The sequence below is a fragment of the Artibeus jamaicensis genome, unplaced genomic scaffold (genome assembly GCF_021234435.1).
Source record: "Artibeus jamaicensis isolate MK-2021 breed Jamaican fruit bat unplaced genomic scaffold, CSHL_Jam_final scaffold_2375, whole genome shotgun sequence".
In the NCBI taxonomy this organism is placed as follows: domain Eukaryota; kingdom Metazoa; phylum Chordata; class Mammalia; order Chiroptera; family Phyllostomidae; genus Artibeus; species Artibeus jamaicensis.
Genome location: NW_026522032.1, coordinates 500,446 through 517,050, shown reverse-complemented (window position 1 = coordinate 517,050; position 16,605 = coordinate 500,446). Strand labels below are relative to the sequence as shown.

The 16,605-nt window shown below is 43.5% G+C and overlaps 1 protein-coding gene and 1 pseudogene across 1 annotated transcript; one reads left to right on the top strand and one right to left on the bottom strand.

Annotated features, from left to right (window-relative positions):
• The first annotated feature begins 1,822 nt into the window (after positions 1 to 1,822).
• LOC119035375 (TATA-binding protein-associated factor 2N-like) lies at positions 1,823 to 3,587 on the top strand (annotated as a pseudogene).
• A 1,901-nt stretch (positions 3,588 to 5,488) lies between these two features.
• On the bottom strand, positions 5,489 to 15,597 carry SNX12 (sorting nexin 12). Its single transcript, XM_037126714.2, has 4 exons — positions 15,303 to 15,597; positions 8,418 to 8,513; positions 7,730 to 7,854; positions 5,489 to 7,325 (listed from the first exon to the last, which is right to left on the bottom strand). Exons 1-4 carry the CDS (start codon positions 15,465 to 15,467, stop codon positions 7,223 to 7,225), a joined length of 489 nt encoding a protein of 162 aa, XP_036982609.1. The 5' UTR covers positions 15,468 to 15,597; the 3' UTR covers positions 5,489 to 7,222.
• Between the last annotated feature and the right edge of the window lie 1,008 nt (positions 15,598 to 16,605).

Below are 16,605 nucleotides of genomic sequence, written 5' to 3'. Positions count from 1 at the left end.
AAGGATAATTCCTAGCCCTGACTGGTGTAGCTCAGTGGATTGAGCACGGGCCTGGGAACCAGACAATTGCAGTTCGATTTCCAGTCAGGGCACATGCCTGGGTTGCAGGCCAGTTCCCTGCAGGCCAGTTCCCAGCAGGGGATGCACGAAAGGTAACCATACATTGATGTTTCTCTCCCTCTCTCCTACCTTTCCCCTCTAAAGATAAACAAAATCTTTTAAAAAAAAAATAATTCCTTATTGGTATGAGGTGACTATTTCCTTTAAAAATTTCAACTAGAAGAACCTAGAATAAAATTAGGGCAACTAAATCAAATCAACACCAAGTTTCAGCGGGGCACTCACGACTTGGTACAACAGGATGTGGGCAAACAAAATCTAATCAACCTAAGTGAAGAGACATTCATTTCTTGGAGAGAAAACTATGTTATGGCAAACTCCATCACATGGGAAAAACTGTGCTTTTACCTTTTTGGTGGTTATTACATCCAGGGTTTACCACTTGGCAAAGATTGGAAGAGATTTAAGATATTCTTCTAATCGTATCTACTACGAGTATTGTATAGTCAAACCCCCTCATTTTATAATTAACAGGCCCAGAGTGGTGAAGCAATTTGCCTAAGGTGCTAGAGCCAGTTAATAGCATAGCCAGCTCCAGAGCCCAGGTTGGTATTTCAGGCCTATTACTCCTTCTACTTCTTTTCAGAGTTCTCTTGAGTCTTCATTCTGATGACATGTTAGGAAATAAGTCTTAGGACTACTAGACATCCCTATGTTTAAATGTTAGAAAAATGCATAATAAAAGAAAAATGTATTATCCCATTAGCCCAGATGATCGAAAGTTGACTACATGTGGATAAAAAAGATTATTGGTATAATCATACACCATTTTCTCGAAAAGTATTACATAAACTTCTGTGAACTTAACTGTACTTTATTTTTCACTTAAGAACTACTGTTGCCCTGGCTCGTGTGGCTCAGTGGATTGAGTGCCGGTCTGTGAAGCAAAAAGTGACCCATTCGGATTCCCAGTCAAGGTGCACATGCCTGGGTTTCAGACTGGTCTCTGGTTGGGGCTGTGTTTGAAGCAACCCATCAATTTTTCTCTCACACATATTTCCCTCTCTTTCTCCCTCTCTTACCCTCTCTCTAAAAAAATAAATAAATAAAATCTTTATTTAAAAAAGAATTACTGTTTTATCCAATTTCTGACTGATCTTCAATTGGCAGGATGTCTTCTAATACTTTACCTTCAGTTTCTGTTTATCAAGTAGTTGATGATCCATATACAAACACTTAAAACCCCCATAGGAAGTACCCATTTAAAGGAAGCCTGCTCTGACCTAAAGAATCATTTTGTGTTGTTAATAATTATCCCACTTTTGTCTGTTTTGTAAGGAATGAGTTTTCTGTTCTCAAAAGCATAGAGAGCCCTGGCTGGTGGGGCTCAGTGGATTGAGCACAGACCTGTGAATTGAAAGGTCAACTGTTTGATTCCCAGTCAGGGTACATGCTGGGTTGCGGACCAGGTCCCTGGTTGGGCATGTGTGAGAGGCAGCCAAGTGATGTTTTTCTCCCTTTCTCCCTCTCTCTAAAAATAAATAAAGTATGCTTCTCAGTTTTGAAGGGCAGGAAGACTTGGATGTGGGATTCTTTCAGGTTCCCATTACCGGGCTATAATGGCCAATCTGACTCCAAAGAAAGGGAATTTATCTGACCTGATAGTTAAAAAGAAGACTGGAGCTTCAGCCGCTGTGCCAGCTGGCTCTCCAATTCCTCGTACTAGGCAGGGTGTGGGAGCTCTGTTCCGCGGCCATTAGTCATGTCAGATTTGGGAAGTTATGGTCAGTCTGGGGGTGAGCAGCAAAGTTATTCTTCCTATGGAAATCAAGGCAATCAAGGTTATGGACAAGAACCACAAAGCTATTCTGGCTATAGGCAAACTACTGATTCCTCATGTGGACAGAACTATAGAGGTTATTCGTTATGTACAAAACCAATCAGGTCATTCACAGTCCTGCAATGGTTATAAGAATCAAAAGCAAAGTGCATATGGCCAGCAATCTTATAATAACCACGGGCAGAAAAACACAGAATCATCAAGAGGCCAAAGTGGAAGAGTACCTTCATATGACCAATCAAACTATGGTGAACAGGATTCACAGGACCAGAAGTCAGGCTATGATCACCATCAGGGTCCACGTGATGAGCAGTCAAATTATGATCAGCAGCACAGGTCCTATAATCAAAACCAGCAGTTTGCCCTGCCTGAGTGGCTTAATTGGTTGGACCTTTGTCCCATGCACCAAAAGGGTTGTAGGTTCAATCCCCAGTCCAGGCACATACCTAGATTGTGGGTTTGATCCTGCCTCAGGGTTTCTCACATCGATTTCTCTCTCTCCCTTTCTGTCTCTGTAAAGTCAATAAATATATCCTCGGGTGAGATTTTTTTTTTAAAGCCAGCAGTTCTGGCTCTGGCTGGGTAGCTCAGTTAGTTAGAGCATCCTCCCAATACACCAAGGCTGTGGGTTCAATCCCCAGTCAGGGCACATACAAGAAGCAACCAAGAATGCATAAGTAAGTGGAATAATAAAATCAATGTTTCTCTCTCTAAAATTAATTTTAAAAATTTAAAAAACATCATAAATTCTACCATTCACAGAAGGAAAATTACAGCCACCACAAAGATGACTGTCATGATGTTAGTAGGTTTGGAGAAGATAATAAAGAATATGGCAGGTCACAGGGAGGAGGTAGAGGGCATGGAGGATATGACAAGGCTAAAATAAAAGGGGTCCTATGACAGGATCAATTGGTGGTGACCGTGGTGGCTTCAAAAATTTTGGTGGTCAGGATCATAAACCCAGACCAGCTCTAACAACTCAATTTTTGTGCAAGGACTTGGGGAAGGTATGTCGACAGATCAAGTCAGGGGGTTCCTTAAACAGACAGGACTTATCAAGACAAACAAGATGGGAAAACCAATGGTAAATCTGTACACAGGGAAGCCAAACAGGGAGGCAATGGTGTCATTTGATGACCCTCCTTCAGGCAAGGCAGCCATTGAGTGGTTTGATGAAGAAGAACTTCATGGCAACATCATTAAAGTGTCCTTTGTCACCAGAACGCCTGAATTTATAAAGTGGAAGTGGAGGTGGGTGGTAAAGCCATGGAGAATATAGAGGCCATAAAGGCTTTCAGGGGAGAGGCGGAGACCCCCAAAATAGGGACTGGGTTTGCCCTAATGCATCATGTGGAAATAGGAACTTGGCTTAGAGGAATCCCTTCCATCAGTGCAATGAGCCCAGACCAGAAAACTCTCGTCCCTCAGGAGATTTCCAGGGAACAGGCTACAATGGAGAGAGGGGTTATGGAGGCAGAGGTGGAGACTGAGGTGGCTATGACGGAGGAAGGAGTGGGGGTGATACAGAGGAGACAGTGATGGTATTGGTGGCTATGATAAAGCCTGAAGTGGAGGCTATGGAGACAGGAGTGGTGACAGCTATGGAGGAGACCGAAGTGGCTACGGAGGCAAAATGAGAGGAAGAGACAACTACAGAAATGATCTGTGCAACCAACAGTGCTGAGGACTGTCTTGAACATTATGTCCTGTCTCTGACATAATCCATAGTGAAATTGCCCGAGTTCCTCCTACTGCTTTCCTCATGGCCTCTTGTTGGGCAGTGAAATTAAGTGGTATTTGGACTTTTATTTGGGTGGGAGAGCCGGAACAGTTTCTTAGGAACACTCGCAGGATTTTTTCCCTTTAGTCGCCAACTTTCTCCTTCCCAACTCTTGAAGCTAAGTGTTGTAAAATATCGCCAAGATGGAAAGTGTTTTTGTAATGCTGAGGTAAAGGCTTCTTGTTTTGTGGAATTAAAAAAAAAAAAAAGACTAGACAACTGGATGTGCCTAGACCTCTTATGTTGTCTCTAGCATTTTCTGGCCTTGTGTAGACATCTCTAGAATTAAAGTATAAGAAGTAATAAGGTCTATGAAAAAAGAGAATGGAATCATGTTTTACTTATACTGTGACCACCCTATTCCACCCCCAGCCCAGCTTTTAGCACAAGGCTGGACACAGAGGAGGCTGTTAATTAGTACTTGTAAAATCAGTGTCACCTGTCCACCATTTTGTTAATATTTTCTTTTACAGCTGCTTTTTCTAATTATTCTCTAACTCGTTCTCTAACGCTGCTGACCATAAAGTTAGCATTTCTCTCATTACTCTTCTTTCTCTTATCTCACAGAAGCATCTATTTGTCCTATTCCCTCAGCTATCTTAGAGGCATTTAATTCCAGAAATACCAAAACCTCTTCCTCAATTCTGTCCCACTCTTCTACTTCACCTAAACACCGCTGTCACCTTAATTCATAACATGTTGACCACATCACTTTCTATACCTTCTTTCCATTCTCAACTAGCTGTGACTTCCCAAATGACAAGACTGCTACCTCCTAGCATTCCAAACCTTTTCCCAAAACCCACTTTGTGTAGGAATCCATGTCAGAACACATTGGTCAGATGAAAATATTCACCCATCAACAGTCCTCAGAGTTCACTCACCTTTCTGCCTGCATAAAATCTATTTGAAAGAAAAAATGCAATTGAACCCTGGCTGGTGTGGCTCTGTGCATTCAGTGCCAGCCTGTGAACCAAAGGATCGCAGTCAGGGCACATGCCTGGGTTGTGGGCCAGGTCCCTGGTAGGGGATGCATGAGAGGCAACCACATGTGGATATTTCTCTCCCTCTCTTCCTCCCTCCCTTCCCCTCTCTAAAAATAAATAAATAAAATATTTTTTAAAAATCCAATTGAGGTTAAAAGCCTAAGCCTATAAAAGAAATAGTGTTTGTAGGTGGTGTGTGGGGGTGTCTTAGAGGATAAAACAAATGCACACGTGTTTATGTAACCTATAGCACATGAACACACATATACAGATATACATACACATACTAAATATACTCTGCCCAAATTAGCACAAACCCACAAGCTTAAAAACCAATCTGCTAAATGGGGCACAAACCACAGGTACTGGGCCCTATGGCTACTTCCTGCAAACAGATGCATTCATTACCTCTGTGACAAAGTCAACTCCAAGTTGCAAGAATGAATAATTATCACTACAGGCAGCTAGAATTCCACTTTTTAAACATGTAAATGTGCCCTGGCTGGTGTGGTTCAGCGGATTGAGCACCAGCCTGCAAACCAAAAGGTCTCCAGTTCAATTCCCAGTCAAGGCATATGCCTGGGTTGTGGGCCAAGTCCCCACTTGGCGGGGCATGTGAGAGGTAACTAATTGAGGTTATCTCTTGCACACTGAGGTTTCTTTCCCCCTTTCTCCTTCCCTTCCCCTCTCTCTATAAAATATTTTTAAAAATAAAAATGTATACAAAACTTATCACCCCAGGAAATTGACCATGTTGCATGATTGCTACACAATATCCAGAATATCCTAGACAATAAAAAAAAAACTGGACAACGGAGGCTTGCTTCACAGTGGTTTAATATGAACAGAGTTGAATATGACATTGTCTGACAGAAGAATGAACAGTCGCTGAATAAAAGCCCCGAATCAGGATATATACACAGCAAAAATGGGGCCTCAGGCTCTCAGCACTTGTGCACAATGAAAGAAGTAATCTTTAAAAAAAAAACCAGTAACAGAGGGTACAAATCAAAAAGGCAGCAACAACACCAACACTGGAGAAGTGGGAAAGGGAGCAGAGCCTCTCTCTTGGGGCTGCACAGGCTCAGCAGCTGGAGAGCCGTTCTGTTACAGGGAACTTCAACATTTACATGGGCTCCAAATCCCAGGTCAAAATCCCCTCCTCATCTATCTACTCCGAATCTTGTCTGAATCAGTAATCCTTTTCCCCAAGACCTTGTACAGAGAACCCCAATCCCTCCATGATAGGACATCTAAGCAGAGAGCTTCCACTTTTGCCCTGACACCAGAGGTAACCTGCTCCCATCCTACCCCTTGGGATAGATATCAGGCCCCAGCAAACCACTACCTCCCAGACAGAAGCCCAGGAAACTTGCCGGTCTGAAGAAGCTGCTTTAGACTTTAACTTTTGGGAAACTCATACCCAGCTGTTATCCCTAACTCAACTTCTGGGGAGAACATTGGAGTTCCACGGGAAACAAGTTCAGGCAGTTCAATAACCCTGTGACCAAGCGGAGGGCAGAAACAGCTCTTGCCCGTGAGCCCTATTCAACAGCTCAAAATGCTTGAGAGAAGTCAGAAAGTATGTGGTTTGTTCATGTGCTTCTGCCCTGGGGTAGCACTAAATGGGATGGGGGAAGGGAGGATGGAAGACAGTGGTGATGCTCTTCCCTGCCACCCAGATATACCTAGGAAATGATCCACTCCCACCTTCAGGGAGTTTCGTGGCAGCAGTGAGTTGCCCTCACCCCTCAAGCCACCCAGCCAACCTACAAAGCTCATCCATAAAGTAGCAGGGAAGGGAGGACTGTTGGCCCATACTGACTCACCTGCTGGTGAGCAAGAACAGGCAGCTACAAAGGAAAGGGGCTCGGCAACAGGAGCTCCCCTGCTGCCCTATGGCTTTCTGTTGACTCTGAAGCAGCCATGATGACAGGCCCAGAAAACCCACACACCTTGCACCCCACAACAAACTGCTTAGACTCTAGGAGGATTGCTGCCATGGAAAGCAACAAGAGGGAGAGAAAGTAACACAAGAAATTGTTGGAAAAAACTGGGAGCAGGCCTAGAGAAAACGAGGACAGCTTTTGGGTCTCTACCACCTTCCCAAAAAGGAAAAAAATCATGCAGGTAGGAGAGGCAGGGTTTTTCCCCCCGCTCAGCGTTCCTGGTTAAACCTAAGAGTACGAAAAATCCCCTGGACTTGCAGCATCAGTATGCAGCCAAGTGCTTCAGCAGCACAAGACCCCTGCCCCCAACGTTAGCCTTCTGGCATGCGTAAATGCCCGAGAAATTGCCTTCCAGTCCAATCCCCCCACCCACTCCCAACCCCAAGCAAAGGGCATCTGCCTGTGGTTTCCCACCTCTCCTCAGAGAAGAGGTTCTTAGCAGAGTGCCCACGGTGTAGTCAGGTACCAAGGAACACAATGCCAGACAGTCTATCAGGCCAGGGGATGGGCAGCCAACTTCAGATCAAAGAAAGAGAGAGAGGCTTAGTGTAAAAACCAATGTCATTTCAGCAGGAAAGTAGAGGGCAAGTGGTGAGAGGGGCTCCTACTGGCGCACCTTCCCGGGGACGTAGTTCCTATCAATTGCTTCCTCCTGCAGGAACATATGTAGGCAGCGTTCATTCTGGGCCAGTGGGTGCCCTGCAATTCTGCAAAGAGATCAAGATGGTTATTGGTAGTATTTGAGATCAGAGAAAACTTGCAGAGGTTATGGGAGTATGGATAAGGAAGAAAGGAGAAGGTCAGCCCTGAGGTTCTAGCAAGCGGGATACAGCAGCGAGACACCACTTCAACCCTAATATTGTAGAAGGGAAGAGGGTTGGAGGGTAAGGGAGGGAAAAATCCCTAGATACATGCACCATGCAGTACTTTCTCAGGTCCTGAGGAACGGGATCAGAATTCTGCTCCAAGGAACAGAGCCTTGCTATCCAGTTGGCCCACCACGCAATAGGCAGCACATTGTATTACCCATTACAAAAGTGGAGACGGAAGAAGCACACGGAAAGACCAAGATGGAAAAGCAGACAGAGGAGCCCCCAGGAACTTGGCTTACTTGTTAATAAACTGTTCTAGGCCCTGCCTCCTTTCTTCAATGAAGGACTCCTCAAAGATCCCTTCATCTCCTCGAAAAGGGAGCTGCCGCTTCAAGGCTTTCCCAGGCAGCGGTGGTACTACAATCTGCAGGCAGACGCAAAATATCAGCCACATGGGAGAACTCAGAGAGGGAATGGGGTGGTAAAGCACTGAATTATTCCTCGTTTCCTAAGGCATAGGGTCCATCGTACCCCACAGCCAACAACTTGCAAGAGCAGACCACAAGAACAGCCAGGATGGCTCAGGTCAAAAATTAATCCAACTGTTTTAGTGGGAGGGCAGGTTTACCATCTCTGAAGAAAGGAAATAAACTTCAAATATTCCTCACTTTAACAATCCACTACCATCCATGAATCTAGCGAGGCCTTTCCTGACACTATACTTTCCATTTTTAGCATGTATAGGAGTTAAGTTATGTGACTTTACTAGCCATTAAGTGAAGTAATACTTTCTCTTTAGAATCTCTCCTAAACTTACCACTCTCAAGTTTCAGAGGTTATTGCCCAGATCCAATATATTGGTATTTGGTAGACAGGGTGTGTTCACCCTCTCCGCTGCCTTCAAAATTTCAGTCTCTGATCTTATGCCCTCTCAGCCTATGCAGATCTTGCCCTTCAACGGTGCCACACAGGGAACAGGGCCCATACCTTACTATCTCGCTCCAGCTCATTTTTTAGCCACTCGAAGTCACTGTAGCGCCGCCGTACACAGGACTCCTTCAGCTTGAAGATAGGTAGGTTTGTCTACAGGGCAGAACGAGAGAAGAGAGATGGTAAGTAATGTTCAGCCTATGGTGGCCGCCTGTCAGAACCACAAGGTCCCAGGGAAGAGCGAGCTCCTATGGACCATGGTCCTGTAACCCTTTCAAAACATCACCACATGAATGCCAAACCTTACCACATCTGGCCTTGTCACAGTGAATGATTAGAAGTCCCTTGCTGTTTAGAATATTTCCTACAAGTAGACTTGAAGTTACATGCAAATATGTATGTACAAGGGTTTTCACTGCATTTTACTATTTGTAATAATATGTGTCCATTAATAGGTAATTGGGTAAATAAACATAGTACGCCTATACACTGGAATACTATATAACTATGAAAAGAATGCAAAAGACTATGCCAGTATGAAAAGATATTAAGCATTATAATCAAGATACAGAACAGTATATATAGGTTGCCTCTACTTGTATTTTTAAAGGGATCTGTATAAAAATTAATCAAAATGGGTCAAAGACCTAAATGTAAGATCTGAAACAATAAATTACATAGAAGAAAACATAGGTATTAAACTCAAAAACCTTGGTCTTAGAGAAGATTTTATGAATTTGACCATAAAGGCAAGGGAAGTAAAGGCAAAAATAAATAAATGGGACAATATTAAACTAAAAAGCTTCTGCAGAGCAAAAAGAAACATCAATAAAACAAAAAGACAACCAACCTAATGGGAGATGATATTTACAACCAACCCCGCTGACAAGGGGTTAACATGCAAAATATATGAAGAACTCATATAATTCAACACCAAACACACAATCCAATTTAAAAAATGGGCAGAGGACCCAAACAGACATTACTCTCAAGAAGACATATAAATGTCCAACAGATATATGAAAAGATGCTCAGTTCACTAGCTATTAGGGAAATGAAAATCAAAACTGCAATGAGCTACCACTTCATACCCGTTAGAATGGCTACTATCAACAACCCAGACAATAACAAATGTTGGGAGAGGTTGTGGAGAAAGAAACTCTCATTCACTGCTGGTGGGAAAGTAATCTGGTCTAGCCACTATGGAAACAGTATGGCAGGTCCTCAAAAACACTAAGAATATAGTTACCACATAACCCAGTTATCCTTCTTCTGAATATTTACCTGAAAAACTCAATGGAAAACATTTATTCACAAAGATACATGCATCTCTATGTTCATTGCAGCATTATTCATGGTGGCCAAGACATGGAAAAAAACAAAGCATCCTTCAGCAGATGACTGCGTAAAGAAGATGTGGTACAAATATGCAATGGAATACTACTCAGCCATAAGAAAAGATGAAATACTGAGCTTCATCCAGGCACAGTCAGATTCAGAATGAATCTGAAATGTGTTCATTCATTTTTCACGGCGTGGACGAGCTCACCTCTGACTGAAGGAAACACTGTAAACAAGGGAAATATCCTAGGAGCAGCTGCTATTTTATGCATTCAGATGAAGATATTCAATCTCAGCTCTCCTAGGGATCTTTAGACCTTGATGAGATCCTATTTGCATTAATGGAAGCTATGAAAGTCAAGTGTGTAGGCCAGTACTGGAGTGTCAGAAGGGTAATGAGATGAATTAAGAAAAGAAACATTTAGTCTGATCGGTTAAATCTTTTAATGAGCTTTCCTAGACAGTGATTAGCAGAGAAAACTTTGTCTGGAGTAGACAAAGAGGAGCCCATGGAGACGGGGGACAAGGACCTTGTACTTAACTCAAAGTTATATGATTCATCAAGACTTCTGTGTTAACCTTGTTTGCTTTTCAAATCATTACAATTTACTATTGTGTGTAAGTCGGTCCTCTCTACACACGAGTGAAGTTGTTTAGTTTATTAAAAACAACAAGCATTTTGTGAGTGCCTGCTCTGTGCTAGGCACTTTTTCCTGTAACTTAACTATCATAACCATGAGTTCTGAGCTTAAAATTAGGCTTACTGGTGACTAACACTTTGAGTTTCTCGTTTAATTGTCTGTCCTTTGAGCTGCTGTCTAATTCCCCTGAGGCACAAACAGGGCGTTTTATTTTCACCACTGTGTCCTCAAGAACGTTGACTGCGTGAGGCATGCAGGCTCTGACACTCGGTTAATGAATGGATGACCCACTGCCTTCAATTTCCAGTTTCCTTTTAGGGCCACATTCTTTATCTCCATAACCTTTACCACTGTTTTTATAAAGCTTCACAAGGTCTTTATTTTGTACCCTGTTGTATTCTAGTATATTATTGGGCTCGATAACACTTACTAAATTTATGGTTTAATACCAAAAAAAAGATGAAATACTGCTATGTGCAACAGCATTGAGGGGCCTTGAAATTATCATGCTAAGTCAAGTCAGCCAGTCAGAAAACACTAAGAACCATATATGATTTTACTCATATGTGGGATATAAAACTGAAACTCAGACAGACAACAGTATGGTGGTTACCAGATGAAAAGGGGTGGGGGTAGTAAAGGGTAAAGGGGCCTAATATATGGTGACAGAAGACAAATTGAGCTTGGTGGTGGGTACACAAAGTGATATGCAGATCTAGTATCACAAAATGTATGCCTGAAACCTATATGATCTTATTAATCAATGTCACACCAATACATTTAATAAAACATAAAAGGGATTTGTATATGTGTATATATTTATATTTACGAATATACTATTTATGAAAAGATAGTGAGTGACTTTGGAGAATAAAATTAGACAACTGGAATAGGTGGGTCACATTTTTCACTGTACAATTTGAATTTATCACATGCATGTATTACATTTTCCACTGAAAAGTGAATTTAAGAATGGGAGGGAGGGGGGAGACCGGGCGGGGGGGTACGGTGGGATGGGAGAAATAGATTAAAAAAAATGTACTTGAAAAGTAACTAAATAAAATAATATTAAAAAAAAAAGAAAAGTGAATTTAAGTTCCCTATAAGGACTGTGAGATAAGCACTTCCGAGGTACGCCTTCCTTTGCTTTTCATGCCTAAGTCCTCTCCATTCTACAACTCTCAGCTCAAGTCCCACTTCATCGGGGAAGTCTTTCCTGACAATACCAGGTGAATTTATTGGCCTGCCTCTCCTCTGAACTCTTATGACAATCATACTGCGGCACTGCCTGATAGGCTTGTTTTATGCATCATGATCACCTTGCTACCTAACTGTAATTTCATTGAAATCGGGAGCCAGGACTACTTCTGCAACCCCTTCAATACAGACTATGCAATTTACTCGATCAATATTCAATTGATTCATAGAGGTCCTATATGTCTGTTTACCCTTTCCTAATCTAAAAAGTGCAGCAGAAAGAGCAATTATACTCGGTTGGCCTAACTCGGCTTGCTCCCTGATATAAATCAGCTTATTCCCACATCTTAATCATTGAGAATTTTCCTAACACTCTAGGGCAACATGAATCCCCAACAAACAAAAAGCCCTGATCCTCACTCTTGCCTACATGTTCTAAACAGAAATGGCCAAACACATGTATTAATAGTGACTATATTTCCCAGCAGCCAATTCAGATCAGCAGATGGAAATAAAAGGAACCAGTTTCTCTCCTTTCTCCACAGTTGCCTCACATCAGGAATTAAGCATCTTGAAGCTATGCTAGGGCTTCACACAGTCCTCACTATATCATGCTTTGTAGTTCTCAAGTCTGGAAATTATTTTATCAGGATCCAGGTTTAGGTATCATAGGTCATCAAAAGCCAAATAACGAGTTGACTTATATTAGTTACAAGTCTATCCAGGATCAAGGTCCAAGGAAGGTCAATGACTTAAAGTGGCGTGAGATATATGTAAAGTAATATTTTATTATCTAAACCGTCCTTTAGAAGACTAAATAAGAAACTGGAAACCATAGTCTCTTCAGAAAGAGGAACCTCTGGAGAGCAGAGATAAGGAGACAATTTTTACAGGGTACCTTTCTTATACCTTTTGAATCTTGTACCATGTGCATGTATTAACTCTTCAAGATAACCCATTATAGAAAACATTCTCAGAATCCTGCAAGAGATATATGTGTATCAAATCATCACATTATAAACCTTAAGTTCATACAATGTTATATGTCAATTATATCTCAATAAAACTGGGGGGAGAGTATATCCTACAAGAAAAACAGCCCTTCAGTATCATGTGATTCTAGGTTTCTACCACAGTTCATTACAAATACTGTGCTCCTTAAAAGTAGAACCTTAACTAGTGGGTTTTTACAAAAGCCAACAGAAGGACCAAAGGAAAGAAAAAAATGCTGAGTAGATTCTTCCACAACACAATGAAACCACCCACTGCCATTTTGTAAACTTCTTCCTTTGACTTACGAAAATGCTATTCTTTCCCTACTTCCACAGGGTGGTGACAATAATGGCCTTTCATCTTAGCACCTAGTCATCTAAGGAAAGGGCTGTGTCCTAGGATAGCCTCCCAGCTCCAACCTACAAACCACATGAGAAAGACAGGATTGCACAGTGTAAAATATAGAGTCCTTCGGATCTGATAACCACGAAGTCAATGGAAAGGAGAGAAGAAGCAAAGTTTGAGTCCACAGGACCACTGACACTTGAAAATTTCCATACACATGTCAAGTCACCAGGGCACCTCTCCAGACTCCTCATATTCTGGGGAGATGGGAGGGAGGGAAAGAATTCTTTCATGAGCAAAATGCAAGAGGGCAGCTTCAGAAATATTTAGCTAGTACGCAAAGGGAAAAAGCCAGTGCAATCTGCTTCTACCTTTCACAATGCCTAACTCCCAAAGCCCACTCTCTGAATCGCATGCTCCCTATAACGCCTACTATGATCAATCACTTAAAATAGTAATTTAAAACCAAATGATTTTTGCCAATTTCTCCCCAACACAGAGTTGAACAAAAATGTTAAAAGCCTATGTAGCTTATACATTGACATAAACAATACAAACTAACCCCACAGAACTAGGAACTGCCACCAACCCTATCATCACTAAACAACCGCGCAAAGGACTGATGAAGAGATTAATGGGTAGAAATACTTTGCACACTAAAGTAAGCATTGCCAGAGACTACCGTGTAAAGGAGAGAGTATGATGGGTTTTGGAGTCAGAGAGACCTAGGTTCAAATCCCTGCCCCGCTACTTATTAGCTTTGTGTACTTGGGTAAGTTACTTAAAATTGCATTCCTCCTCGGTTTCTTAGCTGTAAAATGGAGTTTTTGTAAAGATCTGGAAACTAAAACCTAATTCAGTGCCTGATATGCAGTAGGCACTAGACAAACAGTCCCTGTTGTTAACAAAATGCCTGAAGCAGAGAGTTATTGCATTCATACTTCCTAAGGTTCTTGGGCAATGCATCAAGACAATGTCTCCAAACTCCTCAGCGGAGTCCTTACACTGAACAAGTGATGGCCAGGCTTCCTAGCTTTTATCCCATATTGAGGGATCTAACTTCCATTCTTTCCCCAGAAGATGATTTCAAATAGTTCTTATATAGGTGAGTGTTCTCATTTTTTTGCTATTTGCTTCCCTTTCTTCAGTCTGCACTTTGCCAAACTTGGAATTTGGAGACTATCATTTCTCAATTAGATTTCAATGCCCAGTAGGAGAGCACGTGCGTTCATTCAATTTATTCATTCAAAAATGGAAGCACACACACTCTTTTAGGTCTTCAAATGCTGTTTGAGCAGCATGCTGTCCACAGTGAATAGTCTGGCCCTCTAGTCTGAGAAAAAAACATAAGGAGAATTAGACAATCACCCTCACACTTTTTTTGCCTGTAACCACTTCAACTGGCAAAGAAGCTGCAAACCATGTACTCTACCTGCACATTCCATCCTTGCATTGTGGCCTAAAAGCTAGAGAGTAAAGTTCTCTGTAGTGTACAGGGGAAGAAGGCATTCCACTCCTGGGGCAGTCCTGAAATGCCAGACATTAACGAAACTACAGACCAGGGTCTGATTCCAAAGGTTAATCTAGGAGAGAAAGGGCAAATGGACACTCATATACAGAATATGCAAATGAGAGCCTACAGACATTGAAATAAACATTCTGGATACTTCAAATCTGCTGGATAAGAATAGCATGAGAGCAGCAACTGACAATCCACCAATCCCAGTGCAAGGCCCGGTTTCACTGAGACACAGCATGCCTCTGAGAAAACTTAAGGAGAAAACACTCTCTCCTTCAGATGCAAATTCTCCATAAGTGGAGAAAGCACTCAGCCTCAAGGAGACTCCCTTTATTATTTCTTCTCCACCAAGCCTACTGTCTTCTTATCCTGGAATCTCATCTTCCTTTTAATCCAGGCTTTGCTTTAACTCCATCATCCCAGGGAGACCTCATTAGTACCAAGCGGGGCCTTCCTGACCTCCCTCTTCAGGCTGACTTCCCACAACCTAATTTAGTGAGGGGTCCCAGCGATATCTCGCCTTGGCTTTCCATCCCCCAGCCCTCTTCCATGCTTCCTTCCTTCCTCTGTTGCTACAGTCACGATTCCTATTTCCTTGAACTGCTCACTTGAAGCTTCTCCATCCTCCCCACCCTATCTAACCATGCTTCACTTCTTGCTCATGGGTACTTGTTTTCCCTCAAGCTGGTCTGATGTCCCCCTCAGAGGAGTTTTCGGAATCCTTGGACCACAACAGAGTCTGCAGACCTCTCTCCAAACCTATTCATCCCGGGACCCCCAATTGTGGCTTTCAAGCGCCTTCTCCACCGCTAGGCGCCCCCGCGGCAGCCTCCCCCCGCCCTCCTCGCCCTCCCCGCCCAGCTGCCCGGTCCTCCCCTCAGCTGTCTTCCTCACCCCGTGACTCACCCGCATGCGAACCTCATAGGTGGTGAAGCGCGCGCGGCCCACGCCCACCGTCTGTGGATTAAAGATGTCGATTTCCAGGAAGTTACTTGGCGGCCCGTAAGCGTCGGTCAGGTCCTGCGGCTTCGAGTTAAGGCGCCGAGTATCAGCTACGGCAGTGTCCGACATCTTCCCGAAGGAGCGACCGGGACCAGGGAAGGGGGGGTGGGGGACACAGGCCGGAGGCAGGAGCGCGCACGGCCCCTCCCGCTTGCAAAATCACCAGCCAACCCACAGACTGCGGCGCCGCGCACGCGCGCCCACGCCCGACGCACGCAAGCACGTGCACGCAAGGCCTTCGGCCCCGGGCCCAGCACTCTGAATAGCGGCCTAGCTGGCAGCTGAGAGTACTGTACCCAGGAGGCCTTATTCAGGCTTCCGGGCGGTATTTGTGGCCGCCCGGGAGCCTGCATCCCCGGAACGCGCCACCCAGTATCCTGGGAAGCACTACCGGCGGGTCCTCCAATCGGTGCTCCTCAACGTAAGAGATCGCCTTAGACCATGCGTGTATCAATCAGCAGTTGGCACTGCCCTGCACGCTAGGGTTCTACAGTGATAGGCCGAAGCCCCGTGACCTGAATAAGTCAGGGTTTTGCGCGAAAATAGAAGCGTGGCTTCCAGAGGGTGCGGTCCCAACAATAGTATTGACAATCTAGAATGCAGCCCCGCCACTCGTGCCACAGACAGTTTCAATACCTGCCCCGCGCAGCAGTTGAGCTCGCAGTGAGAACTACCTATGGTGCCAGGGAAGCAGTGAGAATGGATGGAGTAAACAAAGATGATTTCTCATACTCACTTTTCAGGAATATTTGGGCATATCTTCATCCTCCGCTTGCTGCCACATAAAAGCGAAGCCAAGCTGTACTCAGATAGGTTTCTTGGCAAATTGAGGGCACTTATTTCGTACCTTCCATTCTCTGCTCTGCAAAACTCCTTACTTGGCACTACTCTGAGGTTGCTTGCAGCCCATAATGGCGATAGAATACATGTCTACATGAGAATATCTATAGAAACAAATATTTATGACTAATTTACACGTAGCGCACAGGAAGAACTAGTGCCCCCGATTAAGGGGGGTGACTTTACGTCTTCCTTTTTCCCTCCTTGCACCTTCCTTCTGCTCATAAAAAAAGTTCCTATATCACTAATGGCTGAAATTCTTTCAACAGAGTACAAGGCCCTATAATTTCACAATTAAGTTATTGAATTGAGTTTAGCCAATATCTACTGAGCAACTACTTATGTGCCAGGCACCCTGCTAAACGCT